Source organism: Amphiprion ocellaris, chromosome 8 (genome assembly GCF_022539595.1).
Source record: "Amphiprion ocellaris isolate individual 3 ecotype Okinawa chromosome 8, ASM2253959v1, whole genome shotgun sequence".
NCBI classification, from domain to species: Eukaryota; Metazoa; Chordata; class Actinopteri; family Pomacentridae; genus Amphiprion; species Amphiprion ocellaris.
Genome location: NC_072773.1, coordinates 13,051,409 through 13,075,190, shown reverse-complemented (window position 1 = coordinate 13,075,190; position 23,782 = coordinate 13,051,409). Strand labels below are relative to the sequence as shown.

The window sequence follows — 23,782 nt, the reverse complement described above, 5'->3', positions numbered from 1 at the left end:
TCTTTGAAATACTTCCACACTTACAAAAATGTTTTTTCAGTTTTTCTTTGAAGATATTTTTGAGATCAATCTATATCTAGCCATGGTTGTGCTGTTTCCATAGAGTGTTTCCCTTTGCTCAGTACCTTGAGTCTGATCCTGAGGCTGGGGTCCGACAGCAAATGAATGCAGCGCTCCATAACATCCTTTGCTATGCTGAGGTGGGAGGGAAGTTCAGCTTTCACATCTGGACCATCAATATCTCCAATGTCCTCACACTCTGTGGCAGGAGGGACCTCTGGAATAACAGTGAATATACAGTTAGACAGATGGTTTGGTGATGAACCCCACTGCTGCAACCAAAAATGTCTGATTTGTCATATGTTTAACCCTCTGAACCCCAAGCAAGTTCTTTTTTGTTTACTGTTTGGGGTTAATTTTTTATTGCAATATAAAGTCCTGCACATCTATGGAAACTGCACAACCATATATAGAAGTAGAGAGAGAACTCAAAAATGTCTTATGTGCAGTATGGCAAAGTTATAATGCCATAAACAATGCACACATTTTAAAAACCTGGAATGACAATGTTTAACACTTTTTCAAGTGCCCACAGGTGTTACCAATATTGGAGAAATGGTGTCTCTCCATACTATAGATATGTACCTTTACCTACTGACTTATTTTTAAAATTTGTTTTCTGTTCTTGGCTCCTCATGCTCTAAAAACACATCCTGCAGCTCAGTCGAGTGTAGCTGAAAAGCCCCTAAATTTTTGTCATAGGACTCTTGGCACAGCTAAGAAGCTAATGGCTTCACAGTTGTGTCAAGGACCACAGAACTTTTTGTCTTTTACAGAATCAGATTAGACATCTAAAATATGTAGAATGTACAGAGTCCTTTCTGTATTTACAGTTTCTAGCTCAGGGGTTTGGGGTTCAGAGGGTTACAGGCCATGTTCACATTTCTGTTTCACCTTTAACTTAAATAACCCATATTCCCTACATGTTGAAGCTAATGTAACATGCAGCAGAACTCATAGCATTCCATATTACCAAGGTCCTCAGTGTCATCCTCTTCTATCCCAATGCCCTCTGCCAGTTCTTTCTGTTTACGGTAATCCAGCAAGAACTGACGGATGTTGAGCTCTTCCGCTTCAGTGGAGGTCTGCTTGGAACTGGAACAGTTGCTGGTCCTGCTGCTGGTAGAGGGAAACCACCTTGCTAACAGAAACAAGAACAACAAGATACATGAACTTGGGTTAAACATCGGTTTCATTAAAGTTGCAACAACCAAAGTCATTCAACCTGGCATATCCTGATGATCAACACAGGCAGTCAAATGTCTTTTTCTATGCATTCATCTGTCATTTTCTTTTGTTGGATTTTTTAAGCCTGAGAATAGTGTCAATTCATCATTTAACCAAAAATCCATAACTTATCTTCATATTTGACCCATTCTACCAAATTGGACATTATAGAAATACACAGTTCATCAATCTAAAACCCTAAAAACACGCATTTGAAAGAATCTGAGGTTTAGATTTTACCAAGCAATGATGTCAGGCAAATGTATTTACAAAATAGCAAATTACATATGATTAAAGGCTACGAGAATCTAGGATACAGTACGTTATGAGTCACATTTTGTTCCTGTTTTGCGCTCAGCATATGTGATAAACAAGTTGACACCACTTTTGAAATTTTACCCAGTGCCTTCATGAGCGCGTGCAGCACTGAGCAGAAAAGAGCAGCTGTGTGTTCGTAGCTGAGATCCAGAGCCATCAGCACATCCTGAACGATGTCCTCAACCAGAGGCAGCAGGCTGCAGTCGGAGTGAGTCAACATCACTGTCAACACCCGTGGAGCCTGGCCAATAAGAGGGGAAAATGATGAAATACACATTCATGGCAGCACAAGCTTATATAGATCCATATACACCTGGTGATAATGGTCATAGAAATCATGTAAATGGACTACACTCCTGACATTTGCATCCATAATTTTCATCTGCTTCTCATTTTTGGCTCTTTAGGCCACATAAACATGTCTGCTTTACCTGTGGATGTTGGCTGAGCCTCTGCAGGTTGAGTGATATGCAATTGAGCAGGTAGTCTGAGTTCTCACTGATCAGCTCCTTCAGGGAGGGGTATCCACAGGCCTTACTGATGTCCAGCATGGAGCTCAGTGCTGCCTGGCTGACCAGCAGTGTCTCTTCACCGGCTTTCTCCAACACAGGGTACAGTGAGGTCATCAACAGGGGACGGAAGTCATGTCGCAGTGCCTGAGCAAAGCAGGCAATGCCCTCAAGTTGGATGCACAGCTGCCAGATGTTGCTGTTGAGCTGGTGGACTGTGTAAGTAGGTGATGAGGGACAGGGGGAGCCAAATGAAGGAGGAATAACTTGGAGGCAGTTGCTGACATCACTGTTGGATATGGAGAGAGGTCTGGATGGGTTCAGCAGCTACAGAAAGAAAAAAAGACAAAAGTTAAAGATGGAGTCTGTGATTCTGAAGAAATATATATATACACACACTGACATCAGGCATCACGTTATGACCACTGACAGGTGAATGAATAACACTGATTATCTCTTCATCATGACATCTGTTAGTGGGTTGGATATAATAAGCAGCAAGTGAACATTTTGTCCTCAAAGTTGATGTGTTAGAAGCAGCAAAAATGGGCACGTAAGGATTTGAGTGAGTTTGGCAAGGACGAAACTGTGATAGCTAGACGACTGCGTCAGAACATCTCCAAAACTGCAGCTCTTGTGGGGTGTTCCTGGTCTGCAGGGGTCAGTATCTATCAAAAATGGTCCAAGGAAGGAACAGTGGTGAACCGGCAACAGGGTCATGGGCGGCCAAGGCTCACTGATGCATGTGGGGAGTGAAGGCAGGCCTGTTGGTCCGATCCAACTGACGAGCTACTGTTGCTGAAATAGCTGAAGAAGTTAATGCTGGTTCTGATAGAAAGGTGTCAGAATACACAGAGCATCACAGTTTGTTGTGTATGGGGCTGCATAGCCACAGATCAGTCAGGGTGCCCATGCTGACCCCTGTGCGCTGCCGAAAACACCAACAATGGGCAAGTGAGCATCAGAACTGAACCACAGAGCAATGGAAGAACGTGGCCTGGTCTAATGAATCATGTTTTCTTTTACATCACATGGATGGCTAGGTGTATGCGTGTTGCTCTTTAGCCCGCATAAACATGTCTGCTCTACCTGTGGATGTTGGCTAAGTCTCTGGGGAACACATGGCACCAGGATGCACTATGGGAAGAAGACAAGCCAGCGGAGGCAGTGTGGTGCTTTGGGCAATGTTCTGCTTGGAAAACTTGTGTCCTGTCATCTATGTGGATGATACTTTGACACGTACCACCTACCTAAGCGCCTTTGCAGACCATGTACACCCTTTGATGGAAATGATATTCCCTGATGGCTGTGGTCTCTTTCAGCAGGATAATGTGCTGTGCCACAAAGCAAAAATAGTTTAGCAATGGTCTGAGGAGCACAGCAACGAGTTTGAGGTGTTGACTTGGCCTCCAAACTTCCCAAATCTCAATCCAACAAGCATTTGTGGGATGTACTGGACAAACAAGTCCAATCCATGGAGGCCCCTTCTCACAACTTCCAGGACTTAAAGAATCTGCAGCTAATATCTTGGTGCCAGATACCACAGCACACCTTCAGGGGTCTAGTGGAGTCCATGCCTCAAAGGGTCAGGACCGTTTTGGCAGCAAAAGGGGGACCAACACAATATTAGGCAGGTTTATTTGTATTTTATACAGTTTTTTATATTTATCACACATTCCATTTATGGGTATAACTCATTTGACTTGAGGGACGAACCCTCAACTCTGTCTACTAGCCAAACATTCCACTAACTAATGCATATTTCAGTTTTTACAATTCTTTTCATTTGGTGACGTGTCTCAAGGCAAGTTAATCTACAATCTACGAGTTAAGACAGAGCTGCCAGTGTCCTGGGACCTCTGTGGGTAGAGGCCCTGAGATGTTTTCTCTGCTCAGAAATCTAATCTTGATAGTTTAGAGATGTTAGTTCAAACCCTGAAGCTGCTCTCCCCTGAGTTTAGTCTGTTCGGCAAACAGCGATCATTTCAAGGCCATCGACTGGATGAAGTGTGGATATGTTTCCTAATAAAGCCTGGAGCCTGTTGTTTGGAGTCTAGCAATATGGCAAAAAGCTAATTTAAATGCAGAAAAGAGTTATGCGAAAAGAGTTGAAGACTCAGCATGGAATCTAATATCACACTTGATTAGAAAATGTACACAGAGCACAAAATGAGATGTAAAATTTAGAATTTAAATGGAAAACAGGTCACTTTTTCATTCAGAGCTTCATTTAATGAACACTGGGATCATTTATTTTATTTGAAGATCATTCCCACAGAGTTAGATGATCAGCACATTTAGCTGATGCTGATGCAATATTTATATTATATAATGGCCATTTATAGCTCATTATAAAATCTTTTGCTACATCAAAATTTCAACTTTAAAATAACATTAAAGGAACAGTGTGATGTTTTGGGAAGCACATATATTTTACTGTTTGACAAAAGCTGAAGAGAAGATTAATTTTTCAGATTAGACAACACTGTGGTACCTTGTTTCTTAAAAACAGATTTAATATACCACAGTGTTAACTAGTAAGACTCTTCTTACCTTACCAGAGTCAGGCTGCTTCTGTCCAGGTGCCTCCAGTCTTTATGCTCAGCCTAATTAGTCTCTCTCAGAGAAAGTAACTACACGTCTTCTAAAATGTCAAACTATCACTCTAATCATTTCATAAAATGACTGATAAATCACAAGCTAAAGTTGTGAATGATAAAATCCAACCAAACCAACCCCAAAGCCTATTTGCGGCTTTGAAATACATGCTATCTTTAAAAAATTATGAAAATGACATCATTTATCAGAGACAGAAACTATAAAAAAGTCTGAATTATTCCAATATTAAAACTTCCCACTGTGTAGTAAAAAGTAGTGCTACAGAGTCGAAGGTGAGCTGGTGTGCTCGGGTGACGGACAGATAGGTGGAGAAAGAGGCAGGAATTTCATTGATCTGCACATTCTGAAGAAGCAATCATAAACAATTAAATCTATACCATTTTAAAGCATGAAGGGATAATAATGGAAAATACTTCTAAAGATGCAATTCTGGTAGAGTTGTTAGAGGTTTAATCCCTGACAATCTCTGGTCTTTCAGAAACTGTTGAGTAGTCCCTGACAGGAATCACTGAGGGTAAAACCTGTCGAGGTAAATCTCCACAATTGTATTATATTGTGGGGTCCTGTGTTTGTTCTTTCTGGATCTGGAGCTACATATCTGTGATCTGCAGTTTCTGGCCTTGCCGACCTTCAAAATGTTCATTGTTCTGTTTGTATTATCTGTTCTCCATCTTCTATCCTGCTATCCCCACCCCAACCCCTTCTAGAGTTCATTCAAGTGTGGGATTTGCGTTTGGAATCTGGTGAGTTCAACTCTCAACATAAAGTCCAAAGAGCATGACTATCAGTGAAGCAAGCCATCATCAGGCTGAAAAACCAAAACAAACCCATCAGAGACATAGCAAAACATTAGGTGTGGCTAAATCAACTGTTTGGTACAGTTTTAATAAGAAAGAACGCATTGGTGAGCTCAGCAGCACCAAAAAACCCAGAAGACCACGGAAAACAAGTGTGGTGGATGACAGAAGAATCCTTTCCCTGTCAAGAAAAACCCCTTTACAACAGTTGGCCAGATCAAGAATACTCTCCAGGAGGTAGGTGTATCTGCGTCAAAGTCAAGAATTAAGAGAAGACTTCACCAGAGTGAATACAGAGATTTCACCACAAGGTGTAAACCATTGGTGAACCTCAAAAATGGGAAGGCCAGATTACAGTTTGCCAAAAAACTTCTAAAAGAGGCTGTGCAGTTCTGGAACACAGACATGAAGTTTAAGCATAGCACCTCATCAGTGAAGCGTGGTGGTAGTGTAATGACATGAGCATATATGGCTGCCAATGGAACTGGTTCTCTTATAATTATTGATGATGTGACTGCTGAAAAAAGCATCTCAAGATGAATGCTGAGGTGTTCTGGGCAATATTATCTGCTTAAATTCAGTCAAATGCTTCAGAACTCATTGGACGGCGCTTCATGGTGCAGATGGACAATGACCTAAAGGCATACTGCGAAAGCAACCAAAGTTTTTTAAGGCAGAGAAGTAAAATGTTCTGCAATGGTCCTGTTAATCACCTGACTTGAGCCCAACTGAACATGCATTTCACTTGCTGAAGACAAAATTGAACGGAAAATGCCCCAAGAACAATCAGGAAGTGAAGACTGGCAGAGCATCACCAGGGACCAAACCCAGCATCTGCTGATGTCTATGGGTTCCAGACTTCAGGCTATCATTGACTGCAAAGGATTTGCAACCAAATAATCAAAGCGACAATTTGATTTATGATTATGTAGTTTTTCCAACTACTTTTGATTCCTTAAAAAGCTGGAGGGCACATATAAAATGTAATTCCTACACATTCACCTGATTTGGATGAAAATGCCCTCAAAATAAAGCTGAAAGTGTGCACTTAAAGCACATTATCACTGTTTTATTTCAAATCCATTGTGGTGGTGTACAGAGCTGAAATGTGGAAAATTGTGTCAATGTCCAAGTACATATGGACCTGATTGTCGATAGTGAAAACCCAGACAAGACTTGTGTGCACTTTGTTGGTCTCTCTATAATAGGAGCAAGCTGCTGACACAACTTAAGTAAGACTGGGCACAAACACAATCCACTAGTTACTCATCACTCCCTGTAGACCCTAAATTTCTCTACATTTCTTCTAGTAAGGCTACTGCCTGCAGTATTTCAGTGTGTGGGTGTATCTTTTACATGATTTTACTTTACTAGTTAAATGTGCCAAGACTATCTCTAACTTGCGAACTTCATCCAGCAGCTGAACTCTGCGGACAAGACTGAGTGTTTTGTGCTCTGTATTGTAATTATCTTCCATTAGAGGAATCTCCATATTTGCACGCATGGTCATCAGTTTTTCTAAATTCAAGCACGCTCACACAAACAAGTTCACGTTCGATTACATTTGCGTGGAAACAGTTGATAAATAAGGACCTCACCTGCTGATCCTGTTGGTCTCTATCTGTCTCCTCACTGACAGTAATCAAGTGCCAGTTGCTCAGACTGATGTATTCCTCTATGACAGAGATTACTGCTGCTGTAAGGTCTTCCTGGGTGGCAGAGTGTCCCTGATTCTCCAAACCCTGATGCTGTGCTGCCACAGCGATGCCAGCAGCACCTCTGATTATCTCATTTAATACCATGGCAGCCTGCTTTCTGTAAGCTGAAGACTGGTGGTACAAGTCCAGGAAGTGATCTGTCAGCAGGTAAATGTTGCCGTAGTAACCTGAAGATAGAAAAAGGGAAATTTAGCGTATATAACTGTCAAAAAAGCCAAAAACAGGCTCAACATACAGTAAGGTTTAACTCTTTTGATATCAACAATCGAAACCATCATTAGACTAATGTGATTATGTATATCTGTTTTACATTCCTTTAACAATAAACTGACACGGCATGAATTATGTTATGTAAAAAGACAAGAGACTATCTCTTCCATTCATATCAAACAGCTCTCATACCTAATGTTCGACAGATCTCCATGAGCACAGAGAAAATCCTCTCATCTGTGAAGTAGAGAAAATGCTTCCTCTGTATGTGAGCAGTGTAAGAATCATGAGAGTCTGGGCTGGTTTCCATGGTAGCAGTGTAACACCTTTCCTCCACAATGCGAACATCCATCACATCCAGCTCAAGAACCTATAAAAACAAACCAAAGTGTTTGGTGGTTCTAACAATTGTACATGTACTAAACCCCCTGACTGGTTTCAAAGGCATATTACGTTTTTTTTTTTTTAAATTCAACAAATCTACACCATTCATCAGAGCCACAAACTGTGTAAATGGAATGAATTTTCAAATTTGTACTTTCTGACAGTCTGTAACTATCTGATCTGTGTCGTGCTGTTTCATCAGAACTTATAACCAATTCTAAGCTCAAAATTACTTTTTGCCTCGTTTAAAAATCCCTCCCAAACAAACCACCTTTTCCAAACAGTTTTTCCATCCATTAATCATCTATACACTGCTTAATCCTCAACAGGATCACAAGGGGCTGGAGTCTATCCCAGCTGACTTAGGATGAAGGCAGGGGACACACTGGACAGGTCACCAGTCTATCACAGGGCTACATAGAGAGACAAAAAAAGCACAATTGCATTCACACCTCGGACAATTTAGAGTTGCCAAATAGCCTCAGCATGTTTGTGGACTGTGGGAGGAAGCTGGACTACCCAGAGAAAACTCATGCATGCACAGGGAGAACATGCAAACTCCATGCAGAAAGATCCCTGGAAGGTCGGGATGCGAATCGGGGATCTTCTAGCTGCAAGGCGAAAATGCTAACCACTGAGTCACTGTGGAGTCCCTCAAACAGTTTTTGTGAAAAACAAAAAACTCTGCTTGGATAGCCTGTTTTTTCACAGGTTTCTGGCTGATACTGTAGGTAAGTATCTGTTTGTCTTAAGGTTAATGGTTCTCAGGCTCAAGACTTCAACAAAGAAGGCGAGTACAGGGACAACAAAATTTGCTCTTATAACTAACCTCATGTTTTAATCAAGCTACTGCCAGCTCTACACATCCTGCGGGTTCTTCTGTTAGTGCATACGGTCAGCTGATACCAGCTGAAAACTAGAAGTCAGTATGTGTTTGCTGACTGAAACATGCCCCAAAAACATATAAATATGAAGGTATATAATGGTTTTACATTGAAATTCATGGTTGTCAGGGATTACCAACAGTAAAAGCAATGAATTTTCCCTAATTCCCATTCAAGTTGAATATCAAGAATAATCTGATACTCTAGCTATTACATTACCTGCATCAAGGCTTTGGAAATCCTCTCCAGATGTGAAGCAGAGTTGAGCACCACAGAGACGAGTGACCCCAGGACCTTTAAGTAGCCCAGAAACACATTGAGGACAAACAGCTTCTTCTGGTCATCTGAGGTCCTCATCAGTCTGGGAAGGGAGGTGGCCAAAGAGTGGAGATTCTCAGACAAGACATCGGTGAAGGTCTGATGGCCACTGCTCCATTCACGGTTAACTTCACTTCTGCTACTGCAGCTCTGGTTCCTCTGGGATACCTCTTTGAGAGCAGCCTCACACCTAGAGGAGAGGACAGGAGTTTATGTAAGCATCTTGTATCAAAAAGACTTTGCTCCTTTTACTTACAAAATTGTCACTCAAACCAAACCTCTCTCTGACTCTGGGCTCCTCATCATTGATCGCTCCCACCAAAGCTTCCAGTAGCAATCGAACACACTCTCCCAGTGTCTGACTACACCTGGCCAGCAGGTGGTCGGCAAGCTCCACCATCTCCAGTCTAACCCTCCAGTGCCTGTGGGCCGAGGTGCAGGAGATGATCTTCTTCAGCAACACAGACAGTTTCGTTGCTGTGCTCTTCACCCAGTCCGGTGTGCGATGGACTATCAGCTGTCCGATCCTCCCCAGGTCTGGTGACGGAGTCTTCCAACTGTCTCTGGACTGCAGCTGAGTGTCTTCCATGACAATCCCCACAGTCCTGGACCAAACCTGAATGACAGTGAGTGACAAAAAGATGATCATGCAAATCACGTCTGTGTATTTGGACAACTTCTTTTTTCTTTCTTTGATCCAAAACTAATTACACGTTTTCTGTGTTTTATAGCTAGTTGAGGTTGCACACAGACACATTTAACCTATTGTGATAATGAAGAAAGTCAGCTGATGCTTTTTTTTCCAAACACACGTAAAGATGAAAATCTGTAACATGGATACCACATGCACTGTAGTATAATGCAACGCATTTATATGCATTTATATGCCACCATTGTATGTCATTAACTTTGTGTCTTCTCTCTCCTGTAGTTTGTGTTTTGTCCTTTCTACAAGTAGCTCAGCAGCTACACATTGTTAACCTCACCAATCTCCTCAGTGTTTATTGTGTGGTTATATGTTGTTTCATCTGTTTTCTCTCCACTATCTTTCCTGTCTCTACTTTTGCCCTCATCCCAACCAGTCGAGGCAGATAGCTGCCCTCCCTGGTACTGCTAGGTGTTTCTTCCTGGTACAGGGGAGTTTCTTCTTCCCACTGTCATCAAAGAAGTGCTCAAAGGGAATCTTTGTATTTGTTGGATTTCTCGCGATATTGTCATATTGTAAGATCGTCATTTCACTGTGTGAAATCCCCTCAGATGATGTATGTTGTCTGCTGGCATTATATACAAGTGCATTTCATATAATTAGAATATGGTGGAAAAGGTTAAATAATTTTTATGAGACATCGTTCAAAGTGATAAATATATATATTCTGGACTCAGTATCCATAAACTGAAATATTTCAAGAATTTATTTGTTTGAACCTTGATGATAATATTTTAATATTCTGAGACCGATTTTGAGGATTTCATGAGCTATAAAATGTTATCAATACTTCATTTATGTGTACTGAGTCTAGGATATATGTATTTTTCACTTTGAGCAATGCCTGATGAAAAATATTATTGTTATATTGGGCGATGCCTTATATGACATTCACTTGTACATAAAATTCAACTTGAACTGAAAATAATAATACTTATAGTACTAAATACTTTGGCGAGATCCAGTCAAAATACAAACACTGTAATGCAAGATTAAGAGCTGATTCAGAGAGAGGTCAATGACTATACAGTGACTAACCTGTAACAAGGTAGATTATAGTCAGAATATATAACAGCGCTTTTGCCCTGCTTCATCATTACACAAGGAAATGTAAATAAACACAGAAATATGTTACCTTGATGGCCCTAACAGTGACTGCATGGCCTTGTCTCAGATCTCCTGTAATGATCCGGGCTGAAGCCGTAGTGATCCCAGGTAAGAATGACGCCATGGTGCTGCCCACAGAACACTGCTCTTCTGAGGATGGGACTACATGCTCCTGAGTACAGTCACACTGCAGAGTCAAAGCCTGGAGGCACTTCAAGGCCTTTGCCTGGATATCGCGAGATTGCTCTTTCTCTCCTAAAGCTAGCAGCAGTGATATGGCAGCACCCAATCCAGGCAGCATAATAGGTTCAAAGAGTCTGAAGACTATGTCACCATAGGCTGCATGAATCAAGGCATCCAGGCACCTCAGCACAGCTGATTTCAGCTCCTCTGACACATCTGCAGGCTTCCCAGGATCAGTTGGAGAGCAGAGGCAGAGGCAGAGCTCTGAAAAGAGGTCATGGAGGGTCTCCCAGCTCTGGACACAAGTGTTCTCCAAAACGTGGCTCATGGCTTCGGCCACAGCCTGCACCAGTTTGTCCTTCCTTGGTCCGGGGACTTTAAGGACAAAGCGAAGAGGGAAGAGGACATACTCTTGGAGCTGCTGCAATGTTGCATCACTGACTTCTTTCAGTTGGCTGCTCAAAGTCTCCACATTAGTCACAGTGGGCTCTCGGGTGAGCAGGACACAGGCTGGGCGGAGGTAAGCAAAAGCGATCTTTGGATCACTAATCTGAGACATGGCTGAAGGCGTCACAGCAGGGGCCACTTTAGAGAGGGAGCATGGACAGAGACATGGAGAATGTTAGAGGTCAGACAAAACTTCAACGTCAACTTTATTATTTGTCCCTTGAAGGGCGATTTGTTATGCAGCAGCTACACAAGCGTTCACAATAAACAAACAATAAAAACTACTCAAAAAAACAAGTCAAAAAAATGTAAAAAAAAAAAAAAAAAAAACATCACCCAAAATATAAAAAAGACAGGGGCATCAGCAGCAAGCTAGGTCATTTAGTCAGGTGTAGTTCAGTGCAAGGAGTCGCTTAGTCAGCAGCAGTACATTACTTTAATACATAGCGAGACAGGATAAAGTGCAGCACAGGACGTGATAAAATACAGCAGAAAAAACACAGTGTATTACCTCCTCCTCTTCTCAGCATTTATAGCTCAGATGGAGGTAGGCACAAAGGAGAGCTTGTACCTTTTTATTGTGGCCTGGGGTACTGTCAGACGAAGGCCGGAGGGGAGCAACTTATACTCCTGATTAAGAGGATGAGTAGCATCCATAAGAATAGACTGAGCTTTCCTTAAAACTTGTGTATTATTAATGTCTTCAAGACTGTCAAAACAAACTCTAGCCACTTTCCCTCTCCTCCTGAGGGAGTTCTTGTCCTTGTTGCCAAGGTTACCATACCAGCATATAATGGAGAAGGAAATGATTGACTGGATGTAGGAACAGTAGAAGTGCTTCATCAGGGTCCCATCAACCTGAAACTTAAAAAATAAAATTGTGTGTTTAGAAATAATTTACACTTTACGTTTTGTCTCTGTGATTAAATCTTTTATAGCCACGTTCATGTGAGTTTTTTGAAATCATCCATTTTTTTTGTTAAATTTGGCTTGTTAAAAATTTTATGAACCTACAAACCCAATCCAGTACACTGAGTGACAAACATTATCTGAACATTGAGCTTACCCCTGTGCAATATCAGTCTAATGCCAAATGATTCAAAACGGTATTTAAACTCTAACATCTACAATCTGTAGCATCAACAGAGGTCTTCTAAAAAATAATGTCATAGATTTCAACTAAACTAATAACTAAGACTTATTATATTACAAATCTGTGCAACAAAACAACCGTATTACTAGGATTCAAATGTCTTGATTTTTTTTCAATGTTTTGTATGTTGTCCTCTATTTTTAAAGACAAATTCAGGTTTAAATGATGTTGCACAAGACTGTACTCGCTTATATTGCATGTTCTTAACCATAGGTAAGTAAAACTGGATACAGCATTTTAGTGGGTAACAAATGGAAAGTCATCATCTTCTAAATGCTGCTGCTGATGATCATGATGATGATGATGAAGGAAGAAAGTAAAATGAAGAACACAGTACATGTCATCATAGATCAGGGGTGTCAAACATACAGCCTGCCAGAGGGTCCAATCCAGCCCATGGGACGGCTTTGCAAAGTGTAAAAATTACAGAGAAGATTAACTGCAAATTGTAAATATGTAAAACTGTAGAATTTAAAATAATTTCTAGATCTTGACAAGTTGTTTTGATCATAAAGTAAAATATACATCATTCAGTTCCTGATACCTGTGATTGAAAGTTTTGCGTCCTTGCAGATACTCTGTGATCTATAAGTTGTAATGCACAAATGATAAACTGAGGCTTAATATTGTTGAAATTGCACATATTTTTCTCAAGAAATTTCAGGTTGTTCATAATGTTTTGTAAAAAGATAGTTCACTAAATGTGAACATTTTCACAATATACTTTTTGCACTAAAACAAAGGCAAACAATTGGAGTAATGTTCTGATTTTACTGGTGCGGCCCACCTGAGATCATATTGGGCTGTATGTGGCTTCTGAACTAAAATGAGTTTGACACCCCTGGCATAGATGGTTCCGATTGTAACAGTGGTCACGATGATGTTTAAAACTACCTTAAACCTGCCCTGGATTTAAGATTCTTCATCAAGTAGTATTAATTTAGCTATACGCAGGTCTGACGACTCGTTATTGTTTGCAAACGACTGCAGAAACACAGACAAACGTGAAGTGAAGACAACACACACATTACAGGCGCATGTGTGAGCAGTGAGAAGACAACATTAGCTAATTGATGCAGTTTATTAGCTGAAGCTGCGCTGTGTTCAAGCGTCATTAAACACTCATCCTACCTTCACACCAGCAGCTTTACTAGACCCACTACTCCGGACTGTACATCCACTGAAGACTTTAACTTCCACATGAAAAACAAAATACTACAGTGCTGAAGTTGCAGGCTGAACGCGACGTCATTAAACTGCGTCAACGTCGCTCAGGTTTGGCGTAGTCGGATGACTTCCAATGTCTTCAGAATACAAGAGCAGATCGTTTGACGATGACAAAGAATGCCTATAAAATGTATAATAATGAACAGTTATTTTACTGGTAAAATATGGTCATTTTGTCATGGCCGCAATTATATCGAAGTCAATTCAATATCTTAGTGGGTAATACTTCCTTTTGACAACAATTATTTTAATGAAATTGTTTAACAACTTAAAATAGACCGCCTCTGCAGAAGAAAAATATGAAAATTGATAGTTTCGTGTAAAATAGTGCGTTCGCATCATTTTAGGGATTATTTCAGGATTAGCAAGCTGTATGTTAGTTTTGTTCTCTCGGTAGTTTGCTTTCACAAGTACAACTTCAAGTCCTAGAGACATTTACCTTTATTTTGAAAGACGAGACTTCATAACGGAAGTTCACTTTTGTAGTTCGGTTAGCTTGGCACTGGACAGGCTCTGGGCTGATGTGTGCTGTGCTTCTCCACTACCAGGATTTATTCATTTGAAATTACTTGTATTATTATCAAAGCTTTTTTTTATATGGCTGTCAGTTTTTCCGTCGGTTCCGTCAGCTAGCCCAGTTAAGAAGGTAACGCAGGTGTTATTATACTCGATTGGTAGCTTCCAAACGGCTAACAGCTAAACCAGTCTCCGCTAATGTTATAAACAGTACAATTATGGTCTGGTGGTACCTAATTACACACAGGAGCTTTATGAATGAAAATAACTTTTCCATAAAATACAGACCCTGTACTGAGCAGTTCTTATGGCTGAATTCTAAAACATTTTTCTTGTTTCAGTAGGATTTATTAAATCTTGCTCAGTCACACAGCTGTGCTTCTTCACCGTCAATACTCTGAAGTTTCTGTCTGTTTGCAGTTAATGCTGTAAGTAGATGAGTTCTAACCAGGACTAGGAAAGTACAACACATCACACCTATACTGAAAACACTTTACTGACTGCTGGTGTTGCGACAAAATGTGATCTTAACCACCTTCAGCATTATCTTTCTGTTGCTGCACTCTTACTTGCTCTGTGTCTGCGTTGTAACATCCCAGTATTTTTCAAAGGGTGAAATAGCTTTAATGGACAAATTCAACTCATAATTCAACTCATAGTGCAGTTTTCCCTTTGTGATTGCAGCCTCGACATTGTGACTGAAATGTTATTAATGCATTACAATGACTCATTCATGAAGGTCATATTTTAAAGATTATGGCCCAGGCTGATTGCAAATGTAGTTTCTTTATTTTATACATAATAATCATCTGTAAATCATTTATAATTTGTGTAAACAAGTATTCGCCATACCAGACACATACAGCCTAAACATTGGAAACAGTAACACATAATTTTTGTAAATTTCATACTTGATTACACTATGAATTGCAAAGACTTTTTGTCACAAATATTTGGTTACGACGATTGTGAGTTGTTTTTTTTACAGAGACACAGCTTTGCTCTCATCACAGACGTACAGCTTTGTTTATTTGCATATTGTGACTGCTATACAGCAGTTTTAGATGTATATAAACTGCACAACAAAGCATTAACAAGAAGCACACGATTTTATCCACAGCAGTCAGTTTTTGGCACCACAATGGCTCGGTGTAGTATTGAATTCAAAGTATTACTGCTTGTTTACGATGCCCTAAATGGAGCGGCTCCTAAATATATTTCCAGCCTACACACTGGCTATATCCCAACCCAATCCCTCAGATCATCAAGGATGTGTTGGTACCTGGAGTTAAAAATAATACACTGCTTCTCTCTCAGGCTTTCGGTTGTTAACGTTTTGTGTGGGTGTGTGCATCTTTGTGTGCATTAATTGTAATCCATGTGTGAATGATGTAGCAGGAATAAGACAGAGGTTATAGAAAGCTGAACTTTGTGTGTGTGTGTGTGTGTGTGTGTGTGTGTGTGTGTGTGTGTGTGTGTGTGTGTGTGTGTGTGTGTCTTGTATGGGTGGCTAAAAGATTACTTATGTGGAGTAAGTGTTTTCTTTCCCATGTGTTTGATTTTATTTCTATGTTTTACTGTCAAGCACATAACATTTATGTGTGTATGTAAAGTTCTTTGCAAATGAAACTGATTTGACATTAACTATGGCTGCTTGTACAGTGAAAAAGAATAAAGTACAGCTGTATCAGCCATTCTCCTTCCTCTGTTTACATCTCTTGACTTGATTTCACCTTAAATCCCCCATCTTTTTTTCTCTTCTTTTGTGTTTTAGGGGGTTGATGTTGTAATTCCTGTCCTACCTTGTGAAAGGTTGACACCTTTCATGGATGAAGAAAGCCTCGAGGCAGCCATCACTGCCTATGGTGCCCAGCTGCAGCAGGTGGAGTTGGCCCTGTCGGCTGTCGAGGACTCCACCCAGCAGTCAGACCTGCTCAAACTGAAGGAAGACCTTTGTCAGCTGATAGAGCTCACCGAGGCCAGTCTAGTGTCCGTCAAAAAGAGTCGGTTGCTGGCCAGCCTTGAGGACAGTAATGGACCAGAGGCAACAGCTGATACGAACGGTACAAACGGTGGTCTGGACTCCGAGTTTGCTGCTTTTTACTCTGAACTGGGGGAATCGTCAGGCAGTAGCTCTGATACCAGAGAGAGGGATAAGGCGGCGGAAGGTGGGGTTGTGGATTATGAAGAGGAGGAAGAGGAAAATGAGGAAGAAGAAGATGTGCTTAGTGGTGCCAAAGTAAGAGCCCCATACAGGACAACATGGGGGACACTGGAGTATCACAATGCTATGGTGGTGGGGGCAGAACTGCCAGATGGAGATGAGGCACAAGTAAGAGTACTCTACATCTACCCCACCCAGAAGTCCATGAAGCCCTGTCCATTCTACCTGGAAGACAAATGTCGCTTTCCAGATAACTGCAGGTAAAATATGGCTGTTTTTCACACCCACAGCTATAGCAGGTTATTACATTCATTTAACTTCCATAAATCTGCATGAATAGCAAATACAGTCAGGTCATAATATTTGGATATTGACACAGTTTTCAGCATTTCAGCTCTGTACACCACCACAATGAATTTGAAATGAAACAGTCTAGATGTGCTTTAAGTGCAGACTTTCAGCTTTAATTTGTGGGTATTTACATTCACATCAGGTGAACAGTGGAGGAATTAGAACACATTTTATATGTGTCCTCCGCCTTTTTAAGGGACCAAAAGTAGTTGGACAACCTAACATAATCATAAATCAAATTGTTGCTTTTAGTATTTAGTTGCAAATCCTTTGCAGTCAATGACAGCCTGAAGTCTGGAGCCCATACACATCACCAGACACTGGGTTTGATCCCTGGTGATGCTCTGCCATGCCTCTACTGCTTCTGTCTTCAGTTCCTGCATGTTTTTGGGGCATTTTAAGACATAGATGCGCCAACCTCCTGGAGAGTGTTCTTGATCTAACCAGGGGAAGGATTCTTCTGTCATCCACCACACTTGTTATCCATGATCTTCCTGGTCTTTTGGCATTGCGGAGCTCACCAATGCATTCTGTCTTATTAAGAATGTACCAAACAATTGATTTGGCCACACCTAATGTTTTCTCTATCTCTCTGATGGGTTTGTTGTGGTTTTTCAGCCTAATGATAGTTTGCTTCACTGATAGTAATGCTCTTTGGACTTGATATTGAGAGTTGAATCACCAGATTCCAAGCACAAATACCACAGTTGAAATGAACTCTAGACCTTTTATATGCTCCTTGTAAATGAAATAATAAGGGAATAACACACACCTGGTCATGGAACAGCTGAGCAGCCAGTTGTCAATTACGTTTGGTCCCTTAAAAAGGTGGAGGACACATCTCAAATATGTTGTAATTCCTCCACCGTTGACCTGATTTGGATGTAAATACCCTCAATTGTAAGCTGAAAGAATGCACTTAAAGCACATCTCGATTGTTTCATTTTAAATCCATATTGGTGGTGTACAGAGCTGAAATGCTGAAAATTGTGTCAATGTCCAAATATTTATGGACATGACTGTAGAAAATTTCATCCAATTTGTCCTGACCATAGCTTAACAAGTTACATTAAATGTTTTTTGTTTGTTTGTTTGTTTTGTATCTCTGATCTGTTAATTTACATTTCTAAAAGAATGCTTCTAACCCATATGACAGGGTTTTGTTGTCCTAAATTGTGTTTCTGAAGTTTTACATCCTGACAAGAATAAATGATTAAAAATATGATTTTAGGAAGACCTTTAATCCTTGATTATTTACTGCATAATCCACTTAACTCTCCATTCTGTCAAAACAGTTTCTAAAAAAATTTCCCGTTGTTGAAGGTTTTCTCATGGTGATGTGGTGTATGTGTCGGAGCTCAGAGACTTTGTGGAGTGTGACCTCAGTAATCTTGAAGAAGGCTCGTCCTGCCTGGCTCGACATGAGGACGGCATCTGGTACCCAGCCAAAATCACAGGTATAATATCAACTCCATTTCCTAAAAATGTGCAAGCCATCTATATAAAGTTGTACAATATAGCAAAAACAACCAGAACCCTAGTTGATGAAATGCTTCCTGTTTGTATGATTTGTTGATGGGAATGTTTTCTCATGCTGCAGAAATTGACAGTGGATTCTACACTGTGAAATTTGACTCACTGTTGCTGAAAGATGTCGTGGTCGAGGCCGACTGCGTTATCCCACCGTTGAGAGAAAATGACCCGCTCTCCTCTGACTCTGAGCTGGATGACATTGAAGATGGAGACGCTATGGGATACGCAAAAGGTATGAGGGAAAAAATTAGCATGTGGCAAAACATAACTTTGTAATTCTACCTGCCAACAAAAGGTTGTGCATTTGAATGTGGCTTAGTTTGCCGCTTTTTTCTCCTTGCCAAACAACTGACTACAGTTTTCTTTTGCTTGCTACTCAACAGTTACAGACTCCACTGTGGAATCCACAGCAACGTCAAACAGTGCTACTTTTGGTGGCTGGGAGGCACATACCAGAGGCATTGGGTCCAAGCTTATGCTCAAAATGGGCTATGAATATGGGAAAGGTGAGTACAAATGTGCAGCAATGATAACATTTTACAGCCTGAAGTCACAGTATTCTCCTGTTCATATATTATTTTTGAGGTTTGCTTATTTTTTTCAATGAAACAATACAATAAATAAAACAAACAATATAAATATCAAACACATTTTATTTATTTAATAAGGTGGTTGCTAATAGTTAATAGGACACTAGGGGGCAGCAAGGGTCTCTGAAAAGGTCGGGTGGTCTCCTTAGAAAAGAAGCATGTTTCTAAACCTACATGATCATAACAAATCCTCTAAGAATACTCATATTATGTCAAAATGCTTAGTGGTGTAGTCACACTAAAGCTGTTTATTATACACAGAGAGCTAAATCATACCAACTGCTGGATAAGATCCCAGAGGCAGCATGCACAGAGATACTGAACTACAGCATATGTTGCACATACTTATGTAACATTACAGAGGCTGGATGAGACTGTGGATCAGAATCATAATACGCTTATATATTCATATGTTTGTAATAAGTAGGCATTCTCATTGCAAGTGGTTATCAGGCTAGCAGACTTAAAAAAAGGAAACTCATTTACACTCAATACTGCACTGGAACATAAAAGTTTTACTACTGTTCCCTCAAGAAATCCAATCCAGTGTTTTTTCCTCTTCCGCACTGAGTCGCCTTGTCTTCTCAGGCCTAGGAAAGCTGCAGGAAGGTCGAGTAGAGCCAGTGATGGCGGTCGTCCTACCCAAAGGTAAGTCTCTGGACCAGTGTGCCGAGCTCACCCAGAAACGCACCCAGAGCAAAGCCGCCAAAGATGGCACAGGCCGTCCAAAGCGACGCAGGAAGCCCCGGGTCGCCACCAGAGGGGGCCATACTGTCTTTGACTTTCTCAACCACAAGCTCGGAAGCAAGAGCGCTGATCCTGCTGAGGGGGGTGCTGCTACGCCATCAACAGCGACTGGGGTGGAGGCTTACAGGGGAGGACAAAGCACCAAGAGGAGTCTGAATGTGAAGCTGTTCCAAGCTGCCGAGAGGGTGTCCCAGACTGAGCGGGAGATCCAGAAACTGAATGAGTCACTCAGCAGACAGACAGGAAGGTCAGTACTGAAATCACAATATGTTCTTACTCATTGCACAGTTCTTTATGTCTGATTTGACTGCTGTGGAGGCTGGGATTGGAAAATGAGATTGAATTAGTCAACATGTCATTAATGATAAGTTAACTGCATTGGAATTGCTTCTTGTCTCCCCATGGTTCCTCAGCAGCTGCTATCGCCTGCATCATGAATACAGACACATTAGCAGCCATTGTGTAACTCGTATATATGCAAAGGCTTATACAACTATAATTTACTGTGAAATATGAGCACTAGTTGCTATGATGTTCCTGTCAACTAAAGTGGTAATTAATTTGAATTCACAAATAAGGACCGTGGGAGTTGTGTGAAAATTTAAATAAGGTGTGAATATTCGAGATTAGATGCTTGTTTCCAGCTTACTCCGGAGAAAGCAGCTCAAACCAACTTGACTCGTCATCTCTCCCCCTTCCTAATCTATTTGTTCCCTTTGTGTGCAAAGGGATTCATCCAGAGTGAAGCAGCTGGAAGAAAAGCTGTCAGCAGCCCGGCGGCTGCTGGCCCAGCAGAAAGCCCAGGAGCTGTCCATCCAGAGAGAGCACAAGAAGGCTGACACACACAAGAAGATGACTGAGTTCTGAGCTCAGGTCTCTGAAAAACTTGGAGGATAAAGGGACACACGGCTTTCCTGAAATGAACTTTTGTTTCTTTGCACTTGTTAGTTATTTGCTACAGTGTATTTTCAACACGTTTTAAAACATTAGTTCTCACTGGCTTCTCTTTAGGCAGGATGGGTCTGCTGATCCTCATTTGCTCAGCATGGATGATTGCTGGTTTCAAACTGTACAGTCGAAATAATGATTAAAGCTGATTTTTATTTGTAATGTTTATTTTTCCCTTTGTGTGTATTATGCTTTACCAGAACTAAAAAAATTCTTTGGAGAAACTCCTGTCCATTTTCATTTGTTTTAATGAATGAATGAATGTTTTTATTTCAGACATGAGAAAAAAAATCACAAAGACAAATCAAAATACTCAAAACAATAAGAAAACAAAATGAAACAACCAAACAAACAAACATAACAAAGCAAAGCAATAAATAATAACCCAACATATCCGAAAAGCAGTAGGGTTACCTGTTATAACCATAGGGTTATTTACTCCATCAGTCACTCAGTACCCTACCACCATAGTTATTTATGTACATATTTGCAAACAAAATAGAAAATAAGTAATGTAAATAAACAAATATTAAATAATCCGTGACATACCCGTATCAAAGTCCCTCCTCCTCCTCCTCCCTATAGATCGTGAAAACCATATTTTTGTACTGCTTTTTAAACTGGGTCGTGCTTACTTGACCTCCAATCCATTCCATACACCTTCACACAGCTAAACTCCAGCTCAAGAAGGTTGTCTCTACCACAGAATCTTTAATGTCTTCTGTGTTATACTTGTCAGGCAGAGGTTTCAATCATTGTGGCCAGCAGCTGCTCCACTGCTAAGTGCAGCAGACTTTGACTTTCACCCTGCTTTTAAAATCACATCCTCAGGAGTTGAAGGACCTTTGCGGAGTTTTGAAGTTATGCCCATGACTCTTCCAGCTCATACACAGCATCTTTGAAGCCACAAGCGTAACCTTTCTAATAAATAATGAATGCGGGGAGCAGCTTGTCTGCTTGTAAGTCTGGCACGCATTGTCTCTTGGCAGGTCGGGTAGTGACTGCGTCTACCTCGCTGCCTTTCAAACTCAAGTAAAAAGTTATGTAAGGCAGCTGTAGATTAGGTCTTCATTATGTTACATCTTCCTTTTGATGACCAGTTTTTAATCTAAGTACGACATGGCATAATAACAAAGCAAGATTAAAAACAGCTGTGGTCAACTTTTTAAATATCTTCATTCATTAAATATCGTGAGTCCATGAAAGTCCGAGAAACTGGTTGCCATCAGCAAGCAGTCATGTTTGCATCCTACAGGAAACAGATAGTCACATGAAGATGCATGCTAAAGCAATAATAGCAGAATGAGATAGAGTGCAAGCCACCCATGAAGTCTGTGGATACTGTGAGGAGCAGAGGGCAGCCACACATGCAGAGCTTCCCCATCCTGAGGGAAATCCTGCTCGCTCTGTTCTGTTGAGTGGCAGCACCTTTACTGGAGGGATCACTCTGTATTTGCTGATGGTTGTGGAAAATGGCAAAATGCGCTGTGCACGTTGATTTAATGGGATCCCTTGAGGGTCTGTGCTTCACGCTTTACCCCACTTATGAGCCTCGGGTGTCTGAGGGTATTGCTGCCTGGCCAGGAGCTGGTTCAGGTGTGTGTCCACATTATTGAGCGTCTGCATGCGCAGCACACTCCTGCAGACGTCTGTCTCATGTATGGATTCAGACGGGCCTATTAGGGGAGATTTCACTGCTAATCGGCACTTATCAGAGCCTGGATTATGTGATTAAGGAGGTGTTACGGGGGAATTGATTGGGAGGCCACCTTGAGCGACATTTTACTTGGGAATTCACATTAAGCTGTCCACCTGAGGGCTACAGGGGTTAGTCTCTGAATGTGTAGAGTAGGCCGAGCATTCTAATGTTTTGTAGCTGGTTCCGTCACACATTTAACTGATGTTGAATTGCTACAACAATTATTTTTGTTTGTGTATTCATCGTTGTTGTAAGTGTTTTACAGCCACTATGACAAATGCTGGTTCATGTGCATAATGCAAATGTACTGTGCAGTAAATGAAGACATTAAGTAGATGTGATTTTCACTCTAGCATGAGCAAGTTTATTGGCACAAAGATGGAAACAAAATATAAAAAGTGACTTTGTAAAAGAAGAATATCAATCAAACATTTAAAATCAAAGTGTAGAAATATCAGAAACAATAAAATAGAGGCAGGAACAATGCTGGGACACATGCTTAGAATTAGATTTACACTACCGGTCAAAAGTTTGGGGTCACCCAGACAATATCATGTTTTCCATGAAAACTCACACTTTCATTCATGTGTTAACATAACTGCACAAGAGTTTTCTAATCATCAATCAGCCTTCCACCACCATTAGCTAACACAATGTAGCATTAGAACACAGGAGTGATGGTTGCTGGAAATGTTCCTCTGTACCTCTATGTAGATATTCCATTAAAAATCAGCCGTTTCCAGCTAAAATAGTCATTTACCACATTAACAATGTCTGGAAAAGATGCTTTTCTTTCAATAATAAGGGCATTTCTATGTGACCCCAAACTTGTCTATATCAATGAAAAGTTTTCCCCAGTGCATGTTGGGAGGGTTCCAACACACCTTTCTCATTACAGCAATCACACAATTCGCAATCAGAAAGTGATAAAAAAAAAAAAAGATTGTGCTTTCTACATTCTTCCAATTCTTCCTTTAGCAAACTAGCTAGTTTATTTCTGATAGTAGAAACTGAATGGAAATGCATACAGTATACATCAGAAATGAGCACACCTTGTGCAGTGTCACTGCAATGTCACGATTCAAAGTTGTATAACCTTACAGTAACTGCATTATTTCTAATCTGAGAAGCAGATTATTTCCTTCCATGAAAAATCAAAAACAAATAGATTTTATTGAAAATACCGGCCCCAAAGTAGAAACTTGATCAAACAAAAATGAACACACCGGTTATTTCCAATCAGTCTGTCTGCATGAACGTGGTTAGAGCATGTGCTTTCCCAGTTTTGGACATGTAGGCTACATGTCGGCATCATGTCTCCACATGGAAAAGAATTGCCAGATGAATTGAAAAAATCTTAATTTGAA

At 40.7% G+C, this 23,782-nt stretch overlaps 2 protein-coding genes across 4 annotated transcripts in view; one reads left to right on the top strand and one right to left on the bottom strand.

Annotated features, from left to right (window-relative positions):
- The window catches only part of tti1 (TELO2 interacting protein 1), a 49,097-nt gene extending 35,191 nt beyond the window's left edge, over nucleotides 1-13,906 (bottom strand). Inside the window, exons 1-11 of one of the 3 annotated variants that reach the window (XM_055013175.1) lie at nucleotides 13,772-13,889; nucleotides 12,272-12,351; nucleotides 10,886-11,625; nucleotides 9,323-9,660; nucleotides 8,946-9,234; nucleotides 7,651-7,828; nucleotides 7,129-7,415; nucleotides 2,037-2,441; nucleotides 1,687-1,846; nucleotides 1,034-1,201; nucleotides 126-277 (exon numbers count right to left, since the gene is read on the bottom strand). In XM_055013175.1, coding sequence (XP_054869150.1) covers nucleotides 126-277; nucleotides 1,034-1,201; nucleotides 1,687-1,846; nucleotides 2,037-2,441; nucleotides 7,129-7,415; nucleotides 7,651-7,828; nucleotides 8,946-9,234; nucleotides 9,323-9,660; nucleotides 10,886-11,599 — 2,691 coding nt within the window. In that variant the 5' untranslated portion in view covers nucleotides 11,600-11,625; nucleotides 12,272-12,351; nucleotides 13,772-13,889. Of the gene's footprint in view, nucleotides 1-125; nucleotides 278-1,033; nucleotides 1,202-1,686; nucleotides 1,847-2,036; nucleotides 2,442-7,128; nucleotides 7,416-7,650; nucleotides 7,829-8,945; nucleotides 9,235-9,322; nucleotides 9,661-10,885; nucleotides 11,626-12,271; nucleotides 12,352-13,771 lie in introns of all 3 variants that reach the window. The other 2 variants (XM_055013174.1, XM_023275109.3) reach the window with 2 other exon arrangements.
- A 452-nt stretch (nucleotides 13,907-14,358) lies between these two features.
- zgpat (zinc finger, CCCH-type with G patch domain) lies at nucleotides 14,359-20,940 on the top strand. The gene is made up of 7 exons (XM_023275111.3): nucleotides 14,359-14,513; nucleotides 16,158-16,807; nucleotides 18,222-18,355; nucleotides 18,499-18,663; nucleotides 18,815-18,937; nucleotides 19,610-20,015; nucleotides 20,497-20,940. Exons 2-7 carry the CDS (start codon nucleotides 16,209-16,211, stop codon nucleotides 20,633-20,635), a joined length of 1,566 nt encoding a protein of 521 aa, XP_023130879.2. The 5' UTR covers nucleotides 14,359-14,513; nucleotides 16,158-16,208; the 3' UTR covers nucleotides 20,636-20,940.
- The last annotated feature ends 2,842 nt before the right edge of the window (nucleotides 20,941-23,782 follow it).

Coding starts and splice junctions, on each gene's coding strand:
- zgpat (XM_023275111.3), top strand. CDS start 16,209: ATGGATGAAGAAAGCCTCGAGGCAGCCATCACTGCCTATGGTGCCCAG. Junction 18,938..19,609: donor GGGCTATGAATATGGGAAAG/GTGAGTACAAAT, acceptor TTGTCTTCTCAG/GCCTAGGAAAGCTGCAGGAA. Junction 20,016..20,496: donor CTCAGCAGACAGACAGGAAG/GTCAGTACTGAA, acceptor TTGTGTGCAAAG/GGATTCATCCAGAGTGAAGC.